Source organism: Haliotis rubra, unplaced genomic scaffold (genome assembly GCF_003918875.1).
Source record: "Haliotis rubra isolate DU_JTF1 unplaced genomic scaffold, ASM391887v1 Scf915, whole genome shotgun sequence".
Taxonomy (NCBI): domain Eukaryota; kingdom Metazoa; phylum Mollusca; class Gastropoda; order Lepetellida; family Haliotidae; genus Haliotis; species Haliotis rubra.
This window is the reverse complement of record NW_025767652.1, coordinates 36,160-61,215: the sequence shown is the minus strand read 5'-3', so window position 1 is coordinate 61,215 and position 25,056 is coordinate 36,160. Positions and strand designations below refer to the sequence as shown.

Here is a 25,056-nt window from a genome sequence, read left to right as displayed (position 1 = left end):
TGTGTACAGCCTGATACCGATGTGTACAGCCTGATACCGATGTGTACAGCCTGATACCGATGTGTACAGCCTGATACCGATATGTACTGATACCAATATGTACAGCCTGATACCGTATGTACAGCCTGATACCGATGTGTACAGCCTGATACCGATGTGTACTGCCTGATACATATGTGCACTGCCTGATACTGATGTGTACAGCCTGATACATATGTGTACGGCCTGATACTGATGTGTACAGCCTGATACCGATGTGTACAGCCTGATACCGATGTGTACAGCCTGATACCGATGTGTACAGCCTGATACCGATGTGTACTGCCTGATACATATGTGTACTGCCTGATACATGTGTACTGCCTGATACTGATGTGTACAGCCTGATACCGATGTGTACAGCCTGATACCGGATGTGTGTACGGCCTGATACTGATGTGTACAGCCTGATACTGATGTGTACAGCCTGATACTGATGTGTACAGCCTGATACTGATGCGTACGGCCTGATACTGATGTGTACAGCCTGATACCGATGTGTACAGCCTGATACCGATGTGTACGGCCTGATACCGATGTGTACAGCCTGATACCAATGTGTACGGCCTGATACATATGATGTGTACGGCCTGATACTGATGTGTACAGCTGATACATATGTGATGATACTGATGTGTACGGCCTGATACTGATGTGTACAGCCTGATACTGATGTGTACAGCCTGATACCGATATGTATATTATATGCTATTATTCAGGGCTTGTGTCTGTCTGGTGAAGATCAGGATGATGATTGCTTTGTTTTTTATGGTGGCCTTAACGTCCAGCATTTTATTAGGTAGCCTCCATTTTAACATAGTTTTCTGTTTTCAGAAACTATTCCGTTACCTAGCAAGACACAGGTGATTATCTCCCAGACAGCAGGGAATTCCTCCTACAAGGGTGGGAGTCTGATTAGAGGAGAGAATGGTACGTGAAACCCTGCCTGTACCTACCTACATAGTGAATCCCTGTCTGTCCCTACCTACATAGTGAAACCCTGCCTTTACCTACCTACATAGTGAAACCCTGCCTGTACCTACCTACATAATGAAACCCTGTCTGTACCTACCTACATAGTGAAACCCTGTCTGTCCCTACCTATATAGTGAAACCCTGTCTGTACCTACCTCCATAGTGAAACCCTGCCTGTACCTACCTACATAATGAAACCCTGCCTGTACCTACCTACATAATGAAACCCTGTCTGTACCTACCTACATAGTGAAACCCTGTCTGTCCCTACCTACATAGTGAAACCCTGTCTGTACCTACCTCCATAGTGAAACCCTGCCTGTACCTACCTACATAGTGAAACCCTGCCTGTACCTACCTACATAGTGAAACCCTGCCTGTACCTACCTACATAGTGAAACCCTGCCTGTACCTACCTACATAGTGAAACCCTGCCTGTACCTACCTACGAGTGAAACCCCTGCCTGTACCCTACCTATGTAGTGAAACCTGCCTGTACCTACCTACATAGTGAAAGCCTGCCTGTACCTGTGAAACCCTGCCTGTACCTACCTACATAGTGAAACCCTTGTCTGTACCCCTTACATGCCTGCCTGTACCTACCTACATAGTGAAACCCTGCCTGTACCTACCTACATAGTGAAACCCTGCCTGTACCTACCTACATAGTGAAACCCTGCCTTTACCTACCTACATAGTGAAACCCTGCCTGTACCTACCTACATAGTGAAACCCTGCCTTTACCTACCTACATAGTGAAACCTTGTCTGCACCTACCTACATAGTGAAACCCTGCCTGTACCTACCTACATAGTGAAACCCTGCCTGTACCTACCTATGTAGTGAAACCCTGCCTGCCTGTGACCTACCTACCTATGTGATGCCTGTAAACCCTGCCTGTACCTACCTACATAGGTGAAACCCTGCCTGTACCTACCTGTGACCCTACATGTGAAAGCCTGCCTGTACCTACCTACATAGTGAAACCCTGCCTGTACCTACCTACATAGTGAAACCTTGTCTGTACCTACCTACATAGTGAAACCCTGCCTGTACCTACCTACATAGTGAAACCCTGCCTGTACCTACCTACATGGTGAAACCCTGCCTATACCTACCTACATAGTGAAACCCTGCCTTTACCTACCTACATAGTGAAACCCTGCCTGTACCTACCTACATAGTGAAACCCTGCCTTTACCTACCTACATAGTGAAACCTTGTCTGCACCTACCTACATAGTGAAACCCTGCCTGTACCTACCTACATAGTGAAACCCTGCCTGTACCTACCTATGTAGTGAAACCCTGCCTTTACCTACCTACATAGTGAAACCCTGCCTGTACCCACCTACATAGTGAAAGCCTGCCTGTACCTACCTACATAGTGAAACCCTGTCTGTACCTACCTACATAGTGAAACCCTGCCTGTACCTACCCATGTAGTGAAACCCTGCCTGTACCTACCTACATTGTGAAACCCTGTCTATAACTACCTATGGAGTGAAACCCTGCCTGTACTGTAGTGAAAATCTACCTGTAGCTACATATGTAGTGAGAGCCCATCTGCACCACAGGCCCTCATGTCTTTGCAAAGATTAAAAACAAAAATTTTTCCTTATCCTGACTCATGCTTATTGCTTGTCTTCTTCTTCTTGCGAACATAGTGGAACACGTGTATCTCCCAATCGAAGTTCCCTTCAATAAAAAAATCACTAATTAGTACTCACGAGTTACCTCCCTTCCACAAGCGCGGGGACGAGGGCGCCACCTCAACCCATGTGCCTCACTCTCTCCTTCTTCGCCCAGTGAGCTGGACGCGAGAGCACCTGTGTCTCCCGACACACTATATCCTTTATTTATATTTAGTTTAGTACCTCTTATATTCATTTATAGAGGTGTTACTAGTATCCTTTTTCAACTTGCATTGATTATTAGTCGTGTTTCTGCTGTTTTATTCACGGTTCGCCGTGTTTGTTCAGCAGTTTACGTTCATGAGAATCTGCACAGGTTGTAAACTACGTTATTCAGCTACCGATCCACATTTAAAATGCCCTAGTTGCATTACTCCATGTTCTATTGTTTCTCGTTGTAAATTATGTATTAATTTACCAATTTCTGCCTTTGATAAATATCTATGTTCCGTTTTGAGACGGAAGGCAGATAAATCTCGCAAACAATCTTCAGTCATGGCTAATAGATCGGAAGCTAATATACCATGTCAACTTTTGACTGACGACCAGCCGCCACCGGCTGGTGGCATGCCTGAGTTTCCCTCGGGGGATAAGCGTGGGACACAGTCCGCTATGTCCAAGAAGCGACCTGCATCTCAAGACTTTACGTCTTCCCAGTCTAAGACTAGGAAAGCATCCACATCATCTCAACGTACGCTGCGTACCCTCAGGTCTACAGCTTCGTCAAAAGGGAAATCTACAAAAGCTACAAATAATTCTGCCTCCGATATTCTACCTGTCTCAGAATTATGTTTGTATGATGACGACATTCCGATTATCATTCCAGATGTACGTCATAAGAAACGTCCAGTATCTGCTACAGTCACCACAGCGCAGATCAATACGCAACCAGAGATGCCTATGCTGACGCCGGAGATTATGATTGAGGGTCCCGTCACTTTAACAGAGAGGCCACCCTCAACGTCAGCGCAGACTGTCCCAGACGACCTGGTCAACCAAATCATGAGACTGATGGAGGACCGTTACGGTTTACAGAGGCCCCAGAGCCACGGGCCCCAGAGCCCAACCCATAATAAGTCATACAGGGCCCCAGAGCCCGCCTTGGCTTCGCGTAGGGCCCCAGAGCCCACAAACGCGCCTCCGCGAAGGGCAACCCAGCCCGTAGCGATCACTTCGCAAAGGAAGTCCCAGGCCGCCTCCGCGAAGGAGCTAGAGCCTCACCAGTTGCGAGGGACGTCGCGGAGAAGGAGCGCTTCGCCGAGCCCACACCCTGTTGAACACAGAGGTCGTTCGCGAAGCAAGCGCTCATATGTTGATTACGGACACTGACTCGATACATTCGCGAAGGTCGCGAAGGCTAAGTGGCTCCAAATCTACCTCACCCAGAAGATTTAGAAGAGCTTCGCGAAGTCCCCAGCGTTCGCCAAGGATGTCTCCTCCAAGGTCTCCTTACACTAGCCACTCGTCAGTCCGTTCATCACAGTCCTCTCATAGATCTTCCTATAGATCTAGGACTCCGACATGTGACCCTACATCAGAAGAGGAGGAAGGTATCACTTTCTCAGATGCTGAGATTAGATACTGGATGGTGAATGAGTTACAACTTGCTTTCCCATCGAAGAACGAGAATTCAACTCAGACTTACCTCATGAAGGATGATGATGTAGATAATTTCACCTTACCTCCTATTGACCCGATTGCAGCAGTACCAGCTAATCTGGATACAGCCTGTTCCAAATCCTCGAAAGCCCATACGCAGATCTGCAGACAATTCAATTACGGAATTGAACAGCAGCCTTGTTACAGCGAGTAAAACTCTTAATCATCAACGATTTCCTGAGAAGAAATATGTACAACAAGTTCAGCTTTAATTCTACAATTATGACAATACATTCATGTATACAGTCTACAAGCTGACAACTTCCAAGTTTTATTGAACATTTATATAAGGAAGTCGGAATTATCTTCAAGACTGAAGTTACTTTCACGACAGCCAGGAAAATAACCTACCCATCATTAATATTACAGAGCGAGGTATTTCGCGCCGGAGGTTTCGCGCGTTTACCATTAACCCTTGTAACACGTGGTCACTCGGGTAACTTCGGGAAGCTACGGTGAAGACCGACGATTGTTCTAATATCAACGACGGCACTATATTATACAAGGTTCCTTTTCCTGCTACACCGGTGACATCACAGCGCGGGTACTCTACAGAATCAAAAAGCCTTGTTCTGATTGGACCATGATGGACAACGCCCTACGCAGAGGTCGAGCATAGTTCACAGTTCAAGACATAGGTTGCAAGTGACAACATTATATCAGTGAACGAGCAAGCCTCCTTACAGTCCAGCTAATCTGAACCTTCATGATTGGCCTGCCTTCTTGAGGTTAGAGACCTCCCCTGTCAAGTATGGACGAGGGCACGGCAGTCAGGCGATTTTTTACATAAAGTTCAACAATGGCAGTCACCCTTGGTTGTGCACCTACATCGTCAAGGACTTCGCAGCGAATTTACCTCGATGATGGGATACAAGTGGATCCAAATCCACAGCGTCTCAAACTACAGTTGAATTTCATCATCAAGACCAAGAGATTGAATGTTTGCGCAGGCGTCTCCCTAGTAGAGCCGGAATCGGAAACACATCTCTACGTAGACGCGTCACTACAAGGTTGGGGAGCCCTGCCTGTGCCTACCTACATTGTGAGCCCTGTCTATAACTACCTATGGAGTGAAACCCTGCCTGTACTGTAGTGAAAATCTACCTGTAGCTACATATGTAGTGAGAGCCCATCTGCACCACAGGCCCTCATGTCTTTGCAAAGATTAAAACAAAATTTTCCTTATCCTGACTCATGCTTATTGCTTGTCTTCTTCTTCTTGCGAACATAGTGGAACACGTGTATCTCCCAATTGAAGTTCCCTTCAATAAAAAAATCACTAATTAGTACTCACGAGTTACCTCCCTTCCACAAGCGCGGGAACGAGGGCGCCACCTCAACCCATGTGCCTCACTCTCTCCTTCTTCGCCCAGTGAGCTGGACGCGAGAGCACCTGTGTCTCCCGACACACTATATCCTTTATTTATATTTAGTTTAGTACCTCTTATATTCATTTATAGAGGTGTTACTAGTATCCTTATTCAACTTGCATTGATTATTAGTCGTGTTTCTGCTGTTTTATTCACGGTTCGCCGTGTTTGTTCAGCAGTTTACGTTCATGAGAATCTGCACAGGTTGTAAACTACGTTATTCAGCTACCGATCCACATTTAAAATGCCCTAGTTGCATTACTCCATGTTCTATTGTTTCTCGTTGTAAATTATGTATTAATTTACCAATTTCTGCCTTTGATAAATATCTATGTTCCGTTTTGAGACGGAAGGCAGATAAATCTCACAAACAATCTTCAGTCATGGCTAATAGATCGGAAGCTAATATACCATGTCAACTTTTGACTGACGACCATCCACCGGCTGGTGGCATGCCTGAGTTTCCCTCGGGGGATAAGCGTGGGACGCAGTCCGCTATGTCCAAGAAGCGACCTGCATCTCAAGACTTTACGTCTTCCCAGTCTAAGACTAGGAAAGCATCCACATCATCTCAACGTACGCTGCGTACCCCCAGGTCTACAGCTTCGTCAAAAGGGAAATCTACAAAAGCTACAAATAATTTTGCCTCCGATATTCTACCTGTCTCAGAATTATGTTTGTATGATGACGACATTCCGATTATCATTCCAGATGTGCGTCATAAAGAAGCGTCCAGTATCTGCTACAGTCACCACAGCGCGAGATCAATGCATAACCAGAGATGCCTATGCTGGCGCCGGAGATTATGATTGAGGGTCCGTCACTTTAACAGAGGGCCACCCTCAGCGTCAGCGCAGACCGTCCCAGACGACCTGGTCAACCAAATCATGAGACTGATGGAGGACCGTTACGGTTTACAGAGGCCCCAGAGCCACGGGCCCCAGAGCCCAACCCATAATAAGTCATACAGGGCCCCAGAGCCCGCCTTGGCTTCGCGTAGGGCCCCAGAGCCCACAAAGCGCCCTCCGCGAGAAGAAACCCAGCCCGTAGCGATCGCCGCCAAAGGAAGTCCCAGGCGTCTCTCCTCGAAGGAGCTAGAGCCTCACCAGTTGCGAGGGACATCGCGGAGAAGGAGCGCTTCGCCGAGCCCACACCCTGTTGAACACAGAGGTCGTTCGCGAAGCAAGCGCTCATATGTCGATACGGACACTGACTCGATACATTCGCGAAGGTCGCGAAGGCTAAGTGGCTCCAAATCTACCTCACCCAGAAGATTTAGAAGAGCTTCGCGAAGTCCCCAGCGTTCGCCGAGGATGTCTCCTCCAAGGTCTCCTTACACTAGCCACTCGTCAGTCCGTTCATCACAGTCCTCTCATAGATCTTCCTATAGATCTAGGACTCCGACATGTGACCCTACATCAGAAGAGGAGGAAGGTATCACTTTCTCAGATGCTGAGATTAGATACTGGATGGTGAATGAGTTACAACTTGCTTTCCCATCGAAGAACGAGAATTCAACTCAGACTTACCTCATGAAGGATGATGATGTAGATAATTTCACCTTACCTCCTATTGACCCGATTGCAGCAGTACCAGCTAATCTGGATACAGCCTGTTCCAAATCCTCGAAAGCCCATACGCAGATCTGCAGACAATTCAATTACGGAATTGAACAGCAGCCTTGTTACAGCGAGTAAAACTCTTAATCGTCAACGATTTCCTGAGAAGAAATATGTACAACAAGTTCAGCTTTAATTCTACAATTATGACGATACATTCATGTATACAGTCTACAAGCTGACAACTTCAAGTTTTATTGAACATTTATATAAGGAAGTCGAATTATCTTCAAGACTGAAGTTACTTTCCACGACAGCCAGGAAAATAACCTACCCATCATTAATATTACAGAGCGAGGTATTTGGCGCGGAGGAGTTTCAGCGGCGTTTACCATTAACCCTCGTAACCGTGGTCACTTTCGGGTAACCGGGGAAGCTTCGGTGAAGACCGGCGATTGTTCTAATATCAACAACGGCACTATATTATACAAGGTTCCTTTTCCTGCTACACGGTGACATCACAGCGCGGGTACTCTACAGAATCAAAAGCCTTGTTCTGATTGGACCATGATGGACAGCGCCCTCGCAGAGGTCGAGCATAGTTCACAGTTCAAGACATAGGTTGCAAGTGACAACATTATATCAGTGAACGAGCAAGCCTCCTTACAGTCCAGCTAATCTGAACCTTCATGATTGGCCTGCCTTCTTGAGGTTAGAGACCTCCCCTGTCAAGTATGGGACGAGGGCACGGCAGTCAGGCGATTTTTACATAAAAGTTCAACAATGGCAGTCACCCTTGGTTGTGCACCTACATCGTCAAAAGGACTTCTAAGCGAATTTACCTCGACGATGGGATACAAGTGGATCCAAATCCACAGCGTCTCAAACTACAGTTGAATTTCATCATCAAGACCAAGAGATTGAATGTTTGCGCAGGCGCGTCTCCTTAGTAGAGCCGGAATCGAAAACACATCTCTCACGTAGGCCAGCGTCACTACAAGGTTGGGGAGCCCACCTTGCCGGCAGGACAGCGTCAGGTCTATGGAGCAATCAAGAGAGCAAATGTCACATAATCTGCTAGAGATGCAAGCAGTCATAAACGCCATAAGTCACTGGAGCAACCTACTACAGAACACTCAGTTGATGGTTCACACAGACAATTCAACAGTGACGGTTTATGTGAACAAACAAGGTTCAACAAGGTCACAGAACCTAGTGACTCGATGTTTCAGACTGTTCGATTTAATCGACAATCTAAACATACACATCAGAGCTTGCCACATTCCAGGAGCAAAGAATGTATTAGCAGACGCTCTCTCTCGGCCACATCAACCGTCGCCGACAGAATGGATGCTCCACACAGAGATATTCAATCAAATAATCATGGAAATAGGATCTCCTCTGATAGACCTATTCGCCACTCGATTCAACAAGCAACTGACAACATTCGTATCGCCAGTGCCAGACCCACTAGCATGGGCAACGGACGCACTAAGCATATCGTGGGAGGGACTCAACGCGTACGCTTTCCCGCCTCCAGCATTAATCCCACAAGTTTTACAGAAAATCAGTCAAACGCAGAGCCTCCATCTGATTTGGTTGCGCCCTACTGGCCAGCGAGAACTTGGTTTCCAGATCTCGTACAAGAAATCGGAAAACCAATTCTTCAGCTCCCACAACGCACCAATCTATTGATACATCCGCACACCAAACAAGTGCACGAAACACCAGAAGCATTCCAACTTCACGTATGGATTGTATCAAGGCATGTCTGAATAAGAGAGGTTATTCTGCCAGAGCGGCTAAAGCGGTCACGCTTGCACTACGTAACTCAACTCGTAACTTATACGATGACAAATGGCACAGTTTTGTCAATTACGCTGCTAAGAAAGGATTTACAGCCAGATATGCTACACATCCTCAAGTGGCAGATTTCTTATGTTATCTACGGCAAACTAAGAATCTAAAAGGCTCAACCTTGTCCACTTATCTTGCAGCTATAAGTTCTGTCATAACTATGAGAACGGGCGTCAAGTTGACAAAAACACCAGAGTTACTTGCTTTGTTACGAGCGTTCCGATTGGAGGATCAGAAACGGAAGTTTCACGCTCCAGCCTGGGATCTAAATATAGTGCTCCAACACCTCACTAGTGAGGCTTATGAACCATTGCTATCTACTTCGTTTGAATCACTGACCCACAAAACCTTGTTCCTGTTAGCACTAGCTACGGCCACCAGGATGTCAGAGATTCACGCACTGGATTACGAGAGAACATGCTTTGATGATATTCATTACATAGCTCATCTGGGACTTCGCTGGGATTTTATAGCGAAAAACCAACTGCCAGGTCAACCAGACAGATTATTCCACGTCCCAGCTCTCTCATCCATACTTGGACCACATGATACGATGGATCTATCACTATGCCCAGTTCGAGCACTGAAAATATATCTCCAACGATCCAAACAGAGCAGAGGGATATTCAAGAGATTATTTATCCCTATATTTACAGCTACGCAGACGGAAGTCTCACGTACTACTATCTCTATCTGGATCAGAACTGTCATACTGCGTGCCTACAAGGCTGCAGGACTCGACCCTCCAAGAGCTTCTAATCCTCACGAAATTAGAGCGCTAGCCTCAACTCTCGCTCTACATGGGAATTGCTCGTTGAATACCATAATGGAGGGATGTTTCTGGAGATCCGATATGGTGTTTGCCAACCACTATCTGAGAGATATCACCACCAAGGATGTCTCAGGTATCCACCATTTCGGTCCCATGGTCCTCGCTCAACAGTTGACAGTTCCACGGAGAAGATAAGTCTATCTTACAGATTTTATACTTATCTGATAACAGTACTAATTTAATTTATTATCTTAAGCTCAGTACTATGGTTTTTATATCATACTATATATAAGCTAACAACTCTACGGAGTTGTTATTATATATTTAGCTTAAGTTAATCATATCTTAAGCTCAGTTCTATGGTTACATTATAAATGTATTAGCTAACAAACTCTACAGAGTTTTTGCTATTATCAATGTAGCTTAAGTTTATTCATATCTTAAGCTCAGTACTATGTTTATATCATATAAGTATATTAGCTAACAAACTCTGAAGAGTTTTTTGCTATTATATATTTAGCTTAAGTTTCATCACATCTTAAGCATTATGGTTACATTATAAAATGTATTAGCTAACAAACTCTACGGAGTTTTTTTTTGGCTATTTAGGTAGCTTAAGTTAATTATATCTTAAGCACAGTACTATACTCATATCATAAAATATATTAGCTAACAAACTCTACGAAGTTTTGCTATTATATATATATAGCTTAAGTTTTATTCATATCTTAAGCTTATGGTTCGCTAGTACTATGTTTACTTCATAAAAGTATATTAGCTAATAAACTCTAAGGAGTTTTTGCTATTATATATTTAGCTTAAGTTTAATCATATCTTAAGCTCAGTACTATGTTTATATCATAAAAGTATTTTAGCTAACAAACTCTAATGAGTTTATGCTATCATATTAACAAGCTTAAGTCTATTAGTCTTAAGCATTGTATTAATGTTATATATACTTTTATCATAATAAGTAAATTGTAATAACCTTTATATGGCAGCTGATAAGTTAGCAGCAGGAATTCATCAGTTCAGTGCCTTTATGAAGTTCCCATAGGGTTATTACAATCTTCACAGTTCAAATCACTAATTATTAAAATCCAAAGTATTATATATTCCCACCTCCTTTTCCGTCGGATTCTACAAGCAATAAGCTTGAGTTAGGATAAGGAAAAATATGTAATTTTTGGAGTAAAATTGATATTTTATACTTATCCTGACTCATGAGGTAAGCCCTCCCATCCTCCCCACATAACACTTTGGATTTCCCTGGAAATTCAAGTGTTGGGCTCAGTATATGAGGAGAGAGTGAGGCACATGGGTTGAGGTGGCGCCCTCGTTCCCGCGCTTGTGGAAGGGAGGTAACTCGTGAGTACTAATTAGTGATTTTTTTATTGAAGGGAACTTCAATTGGGAGATACACGTGTTCCACTATGTTCGCAAGAAGAAGAAGACAAGCAATAAGCATGAGTCAGGATAAGTATAAAATATCAATTTTACTCTAAAAATTACATTTTTGAGATGACCCCGACTCGAAATGCTACACAGTACAATACATTATGACAAGGCTGGACACTTCGGTGTACCTACCCGCCTGCTTGCCGATCGCTACGGGTACCAAATCTTTATTGTTATTTCTGCAAGTCGATTGAAACACGATTTTGACCCCCAACGAAACGATCATGACACAAATCGACGATATATCCGCACACAAGGGGGATGTGGTCGAAGCAAGCCCTCTGGTTGGTTGATGCTTGATAAGGTGACATTTTCAACTGATGCTTTCTTTTGAGAAGCCATTGCTCGAAAAATATTCTAACATTGGGCAATCGATGAAAGTAAAAATTCGCCCGAATTTATAAAGAATGTGCTGATGTGCAAGCATTGACCAACCAGAGGGCTTGCTTTGACCACACCCCAGTTGTGTCAGACACATCGTCATCCATTTGTGTCAAGATCGTTTAGTTGAGGGTCAAAATCGAGTTTAAACGATGAATCCAACTCAAGTTTACAACTATTTCTTGATTGCACATTATCCTGCACACTTTAAACATTGTCCTGGGCTGCATTTGGATTATATTAATTTTCTAGATACTTTTAACTACTAACTAGGTCCTAGTCGACAGAGCATAGCTCCTGACTGCCATCTGGAACATGGGTGTGTTTAAAGCTCAGCGACCCAAACACAATAGAAATTTGGTATCTCATTAACATATCTGCTATATGACAATTGATGGTTAATGTTGGTTTCTTGTCATGCAGGTTTGAAGAAGCTGGGCGTCTCTAGAGCTCAGCCACTGACAGATAATCGTGAAGTGGCCTCCATGATGTTCTCCAAGGAAAGACTGATTGACAAGGAAGAAACGCAAAGGGGGGGCGACTCTGAGAGGCAAAGGAAGCTTTCACGGATGAACGCAGTCCGCCAGCAAAGTGGAGAGCAGGAGAATGAAAAAACAACAACCATTATAGTAGGCAGACTTAACTGATCACTCCTCTAACTAACTTTCTCTCTAGTTTATGGTGTGTTGCCGGTGTCAGTGAATCAGTCCACTGGTTGTGTTGCCGGTGTCAGTGAATCTGTCCACTGGTTGTGTTGCTGGTGTCAGTGAATCAGTCCACTGGTTGTGTTGCTGGTGTCAGTGAATCAGTCCATGTTGTGTTGCTGGTGTCAGTGAATCAGTCCACTGGTTGTGTTGCTGGTGTCAGTGAATCAGTCCACTGGTTGTGTTGCCAGTGTCAGTGAATCAGTCCACTGATTGTGTTGCTGGTGTCAGTGAATCAGTCCACTGGTTGTGTTGCTGGTGTCAGTGAATCAGTCCACTGGTTGTGTTGCTGGTGTCAGTGAATCAGTCCACTAGTTGTGTTGCCGGTTTCAGTGAATCAGTCCACTGGTTGTGTTGCTGGTGTCAGTGAATCAGTCCACTAGTTGTGTTGCCGGTTTTGGTGAATCAGTCCACTGGTTGTGTTGCTGGTGTCAGTGAATCAGTCCACTAGTTGTGTTGCTGGTGTCAGTGAATCAGTCCATGTTGTGTTGCCGGTGTCAGTGAATCAGTCCACTGGTTGTGTTGCTGGTGTCAGTGAATCAGTCCACTGGTTGTGTTGCCAGTGTCAGTGAATCAGTCCACTGATTGTGTTGCTGGTGCCAGTGAATCAGTCCACTGGTTGTGTTGCTGGTGTCAGTGAATCAGTCCACTGGTTGTGTTGGTGTCAGTGAATCAGTCCACTAGTTGTGTTGCCGGTTTCAGTGAATCAGTCCACTGGTTGTGTTGCTGGTGTCAGTGAATCAGTCCACTAGTTGTGTTGCCGGTTTTGGTGAATCAGTCCACTGGTTGTGTTGCTGGTGTCATTGAATCTGTCCATTGGTTGTGTTGCCAGTGTCAGTTAATCAGTCCACTGGTTGTGTTGCCGGTTTCAGTGAATCAGTCCATGTTGTGTTGCCGGTGTCAGTGAATCAGTCCACTGGTTGTGTTGCCGGTGTCAGTGAATCAGTCCACTGGTTGTGTTGCTGGTGTCAGTGAATCAGTCCACTGGTTGTGTTGCGGTTTCAGTGAATCAGTCCATGTTGTGTTGCCGGTGTCAGTGAATCAGTCCACTGGTTGTGTTGCCGGTGTCAGTGAATCAGTCCACTGGTTGTGTTGCTGGTGTCAGTGAATCAGTCCACTGGTTGTGTTGCCGGTTTCAGTGAATCAGTCCATGTTGTGTTGCCGGTGTCAGTGAATCAGTCCACTGGTTGTGTTGCCGGTGTCAGTGAATCAGTCCACTGGTTGTGTTGCTGGTGTCAGTGAATCAGTCCACTGGTTGTGTTGCCGGTTTCAGTGAATCAGTCCACTGGTTGTGTTGCCGATGTCAGTGAATCAGTCCACTGGTTGTGTTGCCGGTGTCAGTGAATCAGTCCATGTTGTGTTGCCGGTTTCAGTGAATCAGTCCATGTTGTGTTGCCGGTGTCAGTGAATCAGTCCACTGGTTGTGTTGCCGGTGTCAGTGAATCAGTCCACTGGTTGTGTTGCCGGTTTCAGTGAATCAGTCCACTGGTTGTGTTGCCGATGTCAGTGAATCAGTCCACTGGTTGTGTTGCCGGTGTCAGTGAATCAGTCCATGTTGTGTTGCCGGTTTCAGTGAATCAGTCCACTGGTTGTGTTGCCGGTGTCAGTGAATCTGTCCACTGGTTGTGTTGCCGGTGTCAGTAAATCAGTCCACTAGTTGTGTTGCCGATGTCAGTGAATCAGTCCACTGGTTGTGTTGCAGGGTTATCGAAAGGAAAAGGCAGAGAGGACGAGAGACATAAAGACGATGGAGATCTACCGAATGCAGACCAAGCGAGAAGGCATCCTCACCATGCTCAGCAACACCATCACCACCGAACACACCATTTATCCTACCTTTGCCACCGCCGAATTCTTTGAGTTCGTCCTGAAGAACCCCTACAACGTCCAGCAGTCCATTTCAATGGAATGTTCTGACCCAGCTGTTGGGTAAGTATTGGGGGCAACTGTGATGTGTGTGGAATGTTCAGACCCAGCCATAGGGTAAGTATTGGGGGCAACTGTGATGTCTGTGGAATGTTTGGACCCAGCTCTAGGGAGTATTGGAGGCAACTGTGATGTGTGTGGAATGTTCGGACCCAGCTGTTGGGAGTATTGGAGGCAACTGTGATGTGAGTGGAATGTTTGGACCCAGCTGTTGGGTAAGTATTGGGGGCAACTGTGATGTCTGTGGAATGTTTGGACCTAACTGTTGGGAGTATTGGAGGCAACTGTGATGTGTGTGGAATGTTCGGACCTAGCTGTTGGGTAATTATTGGAGGCAACTGTGATGTGTGTGGAATGTTCGGACCCAGCTGTTGGGAGTATTGGAGGCAACTGTGATGTCTGTGGAATGTTCGGACCCAGCTGTTGGGAGTATTGGAGGCAACTGTGATGTCTGTGGAATGTTCGGACCCAGCTGTTGGGAGTATTGGAGGCAACTGTGATGTCTGTGTGTTCGAATGTTTGGAGGCCTGTGATGTCTGTGGAATGCCTGCTGTGGGTAAATATTGGGGGCAACTGTGATGTCTGTGGAATGTTTGGACCCAGCTGGTGATGTCTGTGGAGTTTGGACCCAGCTGCAACTGTGATGTCTGTGGAATGTTTGGACCCAGCTGTTGGGTAAGTATTGGAGGCAACTGTGATGTCTGTGGAATGTTCGGACCCAGCTGTTGGGTAGTATTGGAGGCAACTGTGATGTCTGTGGAATGTTTGGACCCAGCTGTAGGGAGTATTGGAGGCAACTGTGATGTCTGTGGAATGTTCGGACCCAGCTGTTGGGAGTATTGGAGGCAACTGTGATGTCTGTGGAATGTTCGGACCCAGCTGTTGGGAGTATTGTGATGGTGGAATGTTAGGACCCAGCTGTTGGGAGTATTGGAGGCAACTGTGATGTCTGTGGAATGTTCGGACCCAGCTGTGGGGAACTGTTCCCCCAGCTGGGGATGTATTGGAGGCAACTGTGATGTGATGTCCAGCTGTTGGGTAAGTATTGGAGGCAACTGTGATGTCTGTGGAATGTTCGGACCCAGCTGTATGGGAGTATTGGAGGCAACTGTGATGTCTGTGGAATGTTCGGACCCAGCTGTTGGGAGTATTGGAGGCAACTGTGATGTCTGTGGAATGTTCGGGACCCTGTTGGGCTGTGATGTCTGTGGAATGTATTGGAGGAGGCAACTGTGATGTCTGTGGAATGTTCGGACCCAGCTGTTGGGAGTATTGGAGGCAACTGTGATGTCTGTGGAATGTTGGGACCCAGCTGTTGGGAGGCAACTGTGTATTGTGGAATGTTGCAAGCTGTTGATGTCTGTGATGTGAGGAAATGTTGGGATGTTTGGAGGCACCCATGTCTGTGGAATGTTAGGACCCAGCTGTTGGGAGTATTGGAGGCAACTGTGATGTCTGTGGAATGTTCGACCCAGCTGTTGGGAGTATTGGACCTGTGATGTGCTGTTGTTAGGACCCTTGGAGCAACTGTGATGTCTGGTAAGATGTATTGGAGGCAACTGTGATGTGTGGAGGTAACTGTGGAATGTTCGGACCCAGCTGTTGGGAGTATTGGAGGCAACTGTGATGTGTGTGGAATGTTCGGACCCAGCTGTTGGGAGTATTGGAGGCAACTGTGATGTCTGTGGAATGTTTGGACCCAGCTGTTGGGAGTATATGGAGGCAACTGTGATGTCTGTGGAATGTTCTGTGATGTCTGTGGAATGTTCGGACCCAGCTGTTGGGAGTATTGGAGGCAACTGTGATGTCTGTGGAATGTTCGGACCCAGCTGTTGGGTAATTATTGGAGGCAACTGTGATGTCTGTGGAATGTTTGGACCCAGCTGTTCGGTAAGTACTGGAGGCAACTGTGATGTCTGTGGAATGTTCTGACCCAGCTGTTGGGAGTATTGGAGAGCAAGTAATGTTCGGACCCAGCTGGAGGCAACTGTGATGTCTGTGGAATGTTCGGACCCAGCTGTAGGGTAAGTATTTGAGACAACTGTGATGTCTGTGGAATTTTCAGACCCAGCTGTTGGGTGAGTGCTGTTGACAGTTGTCACATCTCCGGAAAGTTCCAACCTGGCATTAGGGTGAATTCTGTGGGTAGATTGTACATTCTGCTGTCCTATCCTAGTACCTGGTGAAGTTGTTTCTTATTGGTTTGAATCAAATTTGCTTGTTCAACCAAAGTACCCCCTTTGACAAGAGCATTGTTTCCTCAGAGTGATCACAGATGCACGGGAGTGGCGGCACTTCAAGCAGATAAATAACATCAACACACATGTGGAGGAGGGCATGTTCAGCAAGGAGAGCAAATCCAATGGGCCAGAGATCTTCCTGCGGCCAAAGGAAACAGTCAACATACCACTCAAGTATCAGAGCTTCCATGCCGACCAATCTGTTCAACCACAGGTGCTTGTTTAGTTTGTTAATCAAAAGTGCATATTTAGTTCAGTTGTGTTGTTCTTGTGTTCAATCTGTCCAACTAGTACATGTTTACTCCTGTCTTCTGTAATGGCAGAAAACAGATTCACTCTTTAAGAATTGAAGCTGATTGTCAAGGAACCCCTGTGACTAACAAGTCTGTTCTAAACAGGGCCCTGTTAACCCCTTCCGGAAGAAGGAGGTCAGCCACAAGCAGGGGCAGGAGGAAAGCAACATCCTCCACAGTCGCAGTGTGCGGGTGAGTATCAGAGACAAGGCCAGGGGATGGTGCCGGGGGAGGGGCAGGGAATGGTGTCGGGGGAGGGGGAGGAGATCGGTGATGAGGGCGGGTAAAGGGGAAGTGGATGGTGTTGGGGCCAGGTAAATGGGATGGTGTTGGGAGCAGGAAAAGGTGAAGGTGTTGGGGGAAGGCTAAAGGGATGGTGGAAAGGTCAGAGGAAGGGGATGATGTGGGGGACAGGTAAATGGGATGATGTTGGAGCCAAAGGGAAGGGGATGGTGTTGGGGGCAAGTAAATGGGATGGTGTTGGGGCCAAGGGTAGGGGATGGTGTTGGGGCAGGTAAATGGGATGGTGTTAAGGGCATGTAAAGATGGTGTTTGGGACAGGTAAATGGGATGCTGTTGGGCCCAAAGGGAAGGGATGGTGTTGGGGCAAAAAGGGGATGGTGTTTTTGGATGGTGTTGGGGCCAGGGAAGAGGGATGGTGTTTGGGGGCAGGTAAAGGAGATGGTGTTGGGGCAGGTAAAAACTGGATGGTGTTAGGGGCAGGTAAAGGGGGATGGTGTTTGGGGCAGGTAAATTGGGTGTTGGGGCAATAAATTGGATGGTGTTGGGGACCAGGGAAGGGATGGTGTTTGGGGCAGGTAAAGGGAGATGGTGTTGGGGCAGGTAAACTGGATGGTGTTGGGGGCAGGTAAAGGGATGGTGTTTGGGGCAGGTAAAGGGAATGGTGTTGGGGACAGGTAAAGGGGATGGTGTTAGGGCCAAAGGAAGGGGATGGTGTTGGGGAAAGTAAAGGGGATGGTGTTGGAGGCAGGTAAAGGGAATGGTGTTGGGGGCAGGTAAAGGGGATGGTGTTGGGGGCAGGTAAAGGGGATGGTGTTGGGGGCAGGTAAACTGGATGGAGATTGTCAGCTGCATGGGGAGGATATTGAGGACATGCGTAGGAGAGGTTTTCAGGCGCATGGGGAGGATGTCGAAGACAGGTGCTGGAGAGGTTGTTGGGTGCATGGGGAGGATGTCAAAGACAGGTGCTGGAGAGATTGTTGGATGCATGTAGAGAATGTTGAGGACATGCGCAGGAGAGGTTGTTGGGCACATGGGGAGGATGTTGAGCACAGATGCTGGAGAGGTTGTCGGTTGCATGGGGAGGATGTTGAAGACAGATGCTGGAGAGGTTGTCGGGTGCATGGTGAGGATGTTGAGCACAGGTGCTGGAGAGGTTGTCTGGTGCATGGTGAGGATGTCGAAGACAGATGCTGGAGAGATTGTCGGGTGCATGGCGAGGATGTTGAAGACAGATGCTGGAGAGGATGTTGAGGACATGCGCAGGAGAGGTTGTCTGGTGCATGGTGAGGATGTCGAAGACAGATGCTGGAGAGGATGTTGAGGACATGCGCAGGAGAGGTTGTCGGGTGCATGGGGAGGATGTCGGGGACAGGTGCTGGAGAGATTGTCAGGTGCATGGGGAGGATGTCGGGGACATGCGCAGGAGAGGTTGTCGGTTGCATGGGGAAGATGTTGAAGACAGGTGCTGGAGAGGTTGTCGGGTGCATTGTGAGGTGCAGGGCAAGCTGTCAGGGGCAGAATGGGGTATATGGGACAGGGGCTGGGGAGAGTGAGTGCTATGTGTTATGAAGAGTGGGTGTCAGGAAATGTTACTGTTGGGGATAGGGGAAGGTTTATTTGTTCAGGAACTAGACCAAATGTGCATAGATTATTACAATGCCACCACACAGGTTCACAGACAGTCTCTCTTCAAAAGAAAAGTTTGGTTTGAAAGTCCATTGCAGCCAGTGAACCATTGCCAGTGAACTATAACTTAACCGTTTCTTTAGACAGTTGTCACACTGGGACTGGCAAGTGCCAAGGTCATGATGCATCTGAAAATGAATACAGTGAAACCTGCCAACACCGGCACCTGTCAAAACTGTCATGAAAGTTTGGTCCCGCCATTTTACAACGATATTATGATCATTAAAGTATTGTCTAATCCGGCACCTGTCTATTCCGTATTCCAGCACGACTATGCGGCCCAACAAGCAATTTGAACTGTAATTAACACTGTCTAAACCGGCCTGGGTATGAGCAGTCCAATTAAGCACCCGTAATCCAATACACTAATTAATCCTCTTGGCACGCTAGATAATCAGGAAGTAGTGATTGCGCGGTGAATCAAAGCTCTAAGCCGGCATGGGTATGAGCAGTCCACTCAGCGTCCCTTAATCCAATACACTCCTCTTGGCACTCTAGATTGAGAGATTGACGAGTGTAAATGGCAGCCATGTTGGAAAATAATCGTCACTGTCTAATCCAGCACCCTGTCTAAAGCGGCATTTTATTTCAGTCCCGTGGTGTGCCGGTTTAGACAGGTTTCACTGTATTTAGATTTAGATATCCTGTTTTAGTCCTAAGGGGTGTATTCTATACAATTTTTCAGATTATTTTCAAATCAGAGGATGGAAAACCTATTGCTGTCTTGCACCTAAAGGTGGAACCTCAGCCTCATGTTGTTGACCAGACATTCCGCTTCTTCCACCCGGAACAGTCCTTCCTGAAGAAATCCATCCGACTGCAGGATCTCCATGCCCTGCCAGGTGAGTGATGCATGTTGTGTCTGTGTCACCATGTCCATATTACCTCACTCTCATAACTGGTTAGTGGTTAGTTGCCTATGCTACTCATCCACAGGCCCAGTATATGAGCACATATATCATTAGAGAGGGAGTCTAGCCTAGCAGAATAACATGTGTGATTAGAGAGGGAGTCTAGCTTAGCAGAATAACGTGTGTCATTAGAGAGGGAGTCTAGCCTAGCAGAATAACATGTGTCATTAGAGAGGGAGTCTAGCCTAGCAGAATAACGTGTGTCATTAGAGAGGGAGTCTAGCCTAGCAGAATACCATGTGTCATTAGAGAGGGAGTCTAGCCTAGCAGAATAACGTGTGTCATTAGAGAGGTAGTCTAGCCTAGCAGAATAACATGTGTCATTAGAGAGGGAGTCTAGCCTAGCAGAATAACATGTGTCATTTCAGAGGGAGTCTAGCCTAGCAGAATAACGTGTGTCATTAGAGAGGGAGTCTAGCCTTGCAGAATAACGTGTGTCATTAGAGAGGGAGTCTAGCCTAGCAGAATAACGTGTGTCATTAGAGAGGGAGTCTAGCCTAGCAGAATAACATATGTCATTTCAGAGGGAGTCTAGCCTAGCAGAATAACGTGTGTCATTAGAGAGGGAGTCTAGCCTAGCAGAATAACATGTGTCATTAGAGAGGGAGTCTAGCCTAGCAGAAAAACGTGTATCATTAGAGATGGAGTCCGCCTAGCACAATAATATCTGGGGTCATTAGATTGGGAGTCGATGTATATTCACTTGCTTTGCTGTGTGCAGTTTCCTGACTCTTTACTGATAATTTACAGCCAATCAGATAGGGGGGAGTGGTGTCAGCAAGGTGTATGTCCGCTGCAGTGACACCAACGTGGTCTGCGACAGTCGTGCTACACAGCCAGGGGAACCACATGATGTGTTTGTCAAGGTGAGTTGTAGATGTGAGACGTATGTCCAGGTGAGTTGTAGTTGTGAGACGTATGTCCAGGTGAGATGTAGTTGTGAGACATATGTCAAGGTGAGATGTAGTTGTGAGACGTATGTCAAGGTGAGATGTAGTTGTGAGACATATGTCAAGGTGAGATGTAGTTGTGAGACATTTGTCAAGGTGAGATGTAGTTGTGAGACATATGTCAAGGTGAGATGTAGTTGTGAGGCGTTTGTCAAGGTGAGATGTAGTTATGAAACATATGTCAAGGTGAGATGTAGTTGTGAGACGTATGTAAGGTGAGATGTAGTTGTGAGACATATGTCAAGGTGAGATGTAGTTGTGAGGCGTTTGTCAAGGTGAGATGTAGTTATGAAACATATGTCAAGGTGAGATGTAGTTGTGAGACACATGTCAAGGCGAGATGTAGTTGTGAGACATTTGTCAAGGTGACATGTAGTTGTGAGATGTATGTCAAGGTGAGATGTAGTTGTGAGACATATGTCCAGGTGAGATGTAGTTGTGAGACATATGTCCAGGTGAGATGTAGTTGTGAGACATATGTCAAGGTGAGATGTAGTTGTGAGACGTATGTCAAGGTGAGATGTAGTTGTTAGACATTTGTCCAGGTGAGATGTAGTTGTGAGACGTATGTAAGGTGAGATGTAGTTGTGAGACATATGTCAAGGTGAGATGTAGTTGTGAGACGTATGTCCAGGTGAGATGTAGTTGTGAGACGTATGTCAAAGTGAGATGTAGTTGTGAGACATTTGTCAAGGTGAGATGTAGTTGTGAGACATATGTCCAGGTGAGATGTAGTTGTGAGACGTATGTCCAGGTGAGATGTAGTTGTGAGACATATGTCAAGGTGAGATGTAGTTGTGAGACGTATGTCAAGGTGAGATGTAGTTGTGAGACGTTTGTCAAGGTGAGATGTAGTTGTGAGACGTATGTCGAGGTGAGATGTAGTTGTGAGACGTATGTCCAGGTGAGATGTAGTTGTGAGACATATGTCAAGGTGAGATGTAGTTGTGAGACGTATGTCCAGGTGAGATGTAGTTGTGAGACGTATGTCCAGGTGAGATGTAGTTGTGAGACGTTTGTCAAGGTGAGATGTAGTTGTGAGACGTTTGTCAAGGTGAGATGTAGTTGTGGGATGTAGTTGATGTAGTTTTAAGTGTTTATCAAGGTGGGATGTTGTTGGTTGACATGTCTATTTTAATGCAATATTCCTATGAAAGATGTCAAGATTCTGGTGTGTGTCCTGCAGTGTCCCTTAGGTCCATCGCCCCAGGTGAAGCGCTTCCACATGGCAGTCTACATCGACCCCTACCTGTCCCGACCCACCCAGGTGTGGCAGTTCTTCGTGCACGCCCTGCAGAGAGTGGACGTGTCCTGTATCGATGGCCAGACCAGCAGATTTGCCCTCATCCTCAGGTACAACTCAGCTAGCCTCATGTTGTTGGCAGAACTAAGTGTGTTGCCTTGGTTATTGACTAAATGCATCGTTATGTGGTTATTGAAGCACTTCATCAATATAGGTATCCGATATTTAGTATGTGGGAGATGTCTGTCTGCATACTTCCTGTCGGTGCAGCACAGCTAACGTGTGGGAGATGTCTGTCTGCATACTTCCTGGTGGTGCAGCACAGATAACGTGTGGGAGATGTGTGTCTGGATACTTCCTGGTTGTGCAGCACAGATAACGTGTGGGAGATGTCTCTCTGCATACTTCCTGGTGGTGCAGCACAGATGACGTGTGGGAGATGTATGTCTGGATACTTCCTGGTGGTGCAGCACAGCTGACATGTGTTAAGACCTGTCAGTACTTGTACCTGTAGATGTTGAAACCTTCATGTGTCACTTGCTGTTTCAGGGGGACTCAGTCCAACCGCCTGTGTTGCTGTTTCTCATCTCACCCAAATGAAATGCAACTGTCTCCCGATGACCAGTTCCTGTTAACTGCTGGAGCTGTTCATGAACTTAATGTTGCTGTCCGCCCCATGAAGACTGGCAACAGGTTCTACTATCTAAATGTGGTAGATATCGAGTACCACCAACTTATTCGTACCTGGCTTATCTGTGTCAACTGTCGGGCACCAATGGTTTCACGGGCTTTTGAGCTTTCACTGCCTGTGGGTGGAGGCAAGGGTTGCAGCAAGCGGATCAGCTACACCAACCCATACGCGGCCCAGAAGGAGTTCCATCTCAGCTGTGACCGTGACGACTTGCTCCAATTCAAGGAGAGCAAGCTGACCATCAACGGTGGGGAGCAGCACGTGATTGGGCTTCGGTTCAACCCTGTTTCCCAGCCTGGCATTGCTGAAATAATGGTCTTCATCAATGATGAGGACGATAAGAATGAAGAGACCTTCAGAATCACTGCCAACTATAAGTATCCAGGTGCATAGGAAATTAGTGTATCTCTTAGAGAATGTACATTTAATGTAGAACACTTATGTTGTATCTTCCCGAACAGAACTAAGTTTTGTCGACTCCACTGAAGACCAGCAAGGGGAGAAAGCCAGGAGATAAATTCTTCCTGGCTACGCTGAGTCTGTTGAACACCATTTGAGCAGCTCCACATGCCAGTGAGTGTCTGTTCAGGAAGAGGGGGTAGTTCTGTGTAGAGAGTGTCAAAACAGTCACATGGTGCCTCGATTCATGTCTCCTAGATCAGGATCTGTGTTACATGTCGTCCTCTGAGTCCTCATTGTAGACATTTACATCAACTTGACTACACAAGCAAATGTATTTAGGGCTGTTTGTCTTTGATACTTTGCCTATTTTAAACTTTATTGTTATGATATTGATAGCGTTCTGTGATATTACGTGCATTGTATGTCAATGCATAGTCCAAGGAATCTTAAATCTTGTCCGTCCTCTCTCGTTTCATAGTGTTGTAATTCTGTAAATGTATTGTGACAGCACACAGCTGTATACAGAAGGTATAGTGTCCTACACACTGTATACACGTCATACACACTGTATACACGTCATACACACTGTATACACGTCATACACACTCTGTACACGTCATACAGACTACATACATGTCATGTACACTATACATGTCATACACATCATATACACAGTATACATGTCATACACACTGTAGGGGCAGCGGGGTAGCCTGATGGTTAAAGCGTTCGCCCGTCACGCCGAAGACCCGGGTTCGATTCCCCACATGGGTACAATGTGTGAAGCTCATTTCTGGTGTCGCCCGCTGTGATATTGCTGGAATATTGCTAAAAGCGGCGTTAAACCAAACTCACTCACTCACTCACTCATACACACTGTATACACATCATGCACACGTTATACACATACAAACTGTATACACATCATACACACTATACATTATACAAACTGTATACATGTCATACACACTTTATACATTATACAAACTATACATGTCATACACACTTTATACATGTCATACACACTATACACTTCATACACACTGTGCATGTCATACAATTGCTGTACATAAAGTGTACACATCATATATTACATATCATACACTCTGTGTACGCATCATACACACTACATACACGTCATATACGCTGTTATTTTGGCTAAATAAACTATTTATTCCCACTGTGTTGTTCTGTCCATGTTATCATTCCGTTATTTTGACTAGTTTTAAATGTAAGTGGAATATATGCAATTTAATTATTATTATTTAATTGTCCTTTTATATTGGGCTAAATCCACACCGACTGCATGCTCATAGCACAGACAGTTCGTTATTACCCCAGATAACCCAAGCTGCCTGTGAGACGCCGGAAGGATATATATAGTCACATGACTTATCCCACTGGCTACCCATTTTCTACTGGGTGAACAGAGACAATTTTGAATAAAGTCACTTGCCTAAGGTGAGACAACATGTATCATATGTGCTTTGTTCTGGAGCTGGGGCTCCTTTCATGAAGCAACCTTTATTAAGGTTAACCTTAACTCCCATTCTTTAACATTCCACTAAGGTTCACTTAGTGACTTACGATCACCATAGTGCTTTGTGAAAGGAGGCCCAGGACAGAAGTCCTAGAAACTCTCAGGAATCAAGCTGCCAAACACGGTCACCCATCCAAGGACTCTCCACGTCCAGCATTGCTTAACTTCAACTGATTTGTGACCTGAGCTCTATGCACAGGACCACACACCACCAATAAGATGCTGAAGTATAAACATAACCATTATTTTGACTATTATTACATGTAAGTGGAATATATGGTATAAGGTATAATAGGCTGAAGTATAAACATAACCATTATTTTGACTATTATTACATGTAAGTGGAATATATGGTATAAGGTATAATAGGCTGAAGTATAAACATAACCATTATTTTGACTATTATTACATGTAAGTGGAATATATGGTATAAGGTATAATAGGCTGAAGTATAAACATAACCA

The 25,056-nt window shown here is 45.8% G+C and overlaps 1 protein-coding gene across 1 annotated transcript in view; it reads left to right on the top strand.

The window, feature by feature from the left end:
* The window catches only part of LOC124264234 (nephrocystin-4-like), a 77,226-nt gene extending 52,994 nt beyond the window's left edge, over positions 1 to 24,232 (top strand). Inside the window, 9 exon segments of the mRNA XM_046698970.1 lie at positions 874 to 969; positions 12,187 to 12,392; positions 14,170 to 14,396; positions 16,658 to 16,847; positions 17,032 to 17,118; positions 19,541 to 19,697; positions 20,517 to 20,632; positions 21,903 to 22,069; positions 22,509 to 24,232. Coding sequence (XP_046554926.1) covers positions 874 to 969; positions 12,187 to 12,392; positions 14,170 to 14,396; positions 16,658 to 16,847; positions 17,032 to 17,118; positions 19,541 to 19,697; positions 20,517 to 20,632; positions 21,903 to 22,069; positions 22,509 to 23,043 — 1,781 coding nt within the window. The 3' untranslated portion in view covers positions 23,044 to 24,232.
* The last annotated feature ends 824 nt before the right edge of the window (positions 24,233 to 25,056 follow it).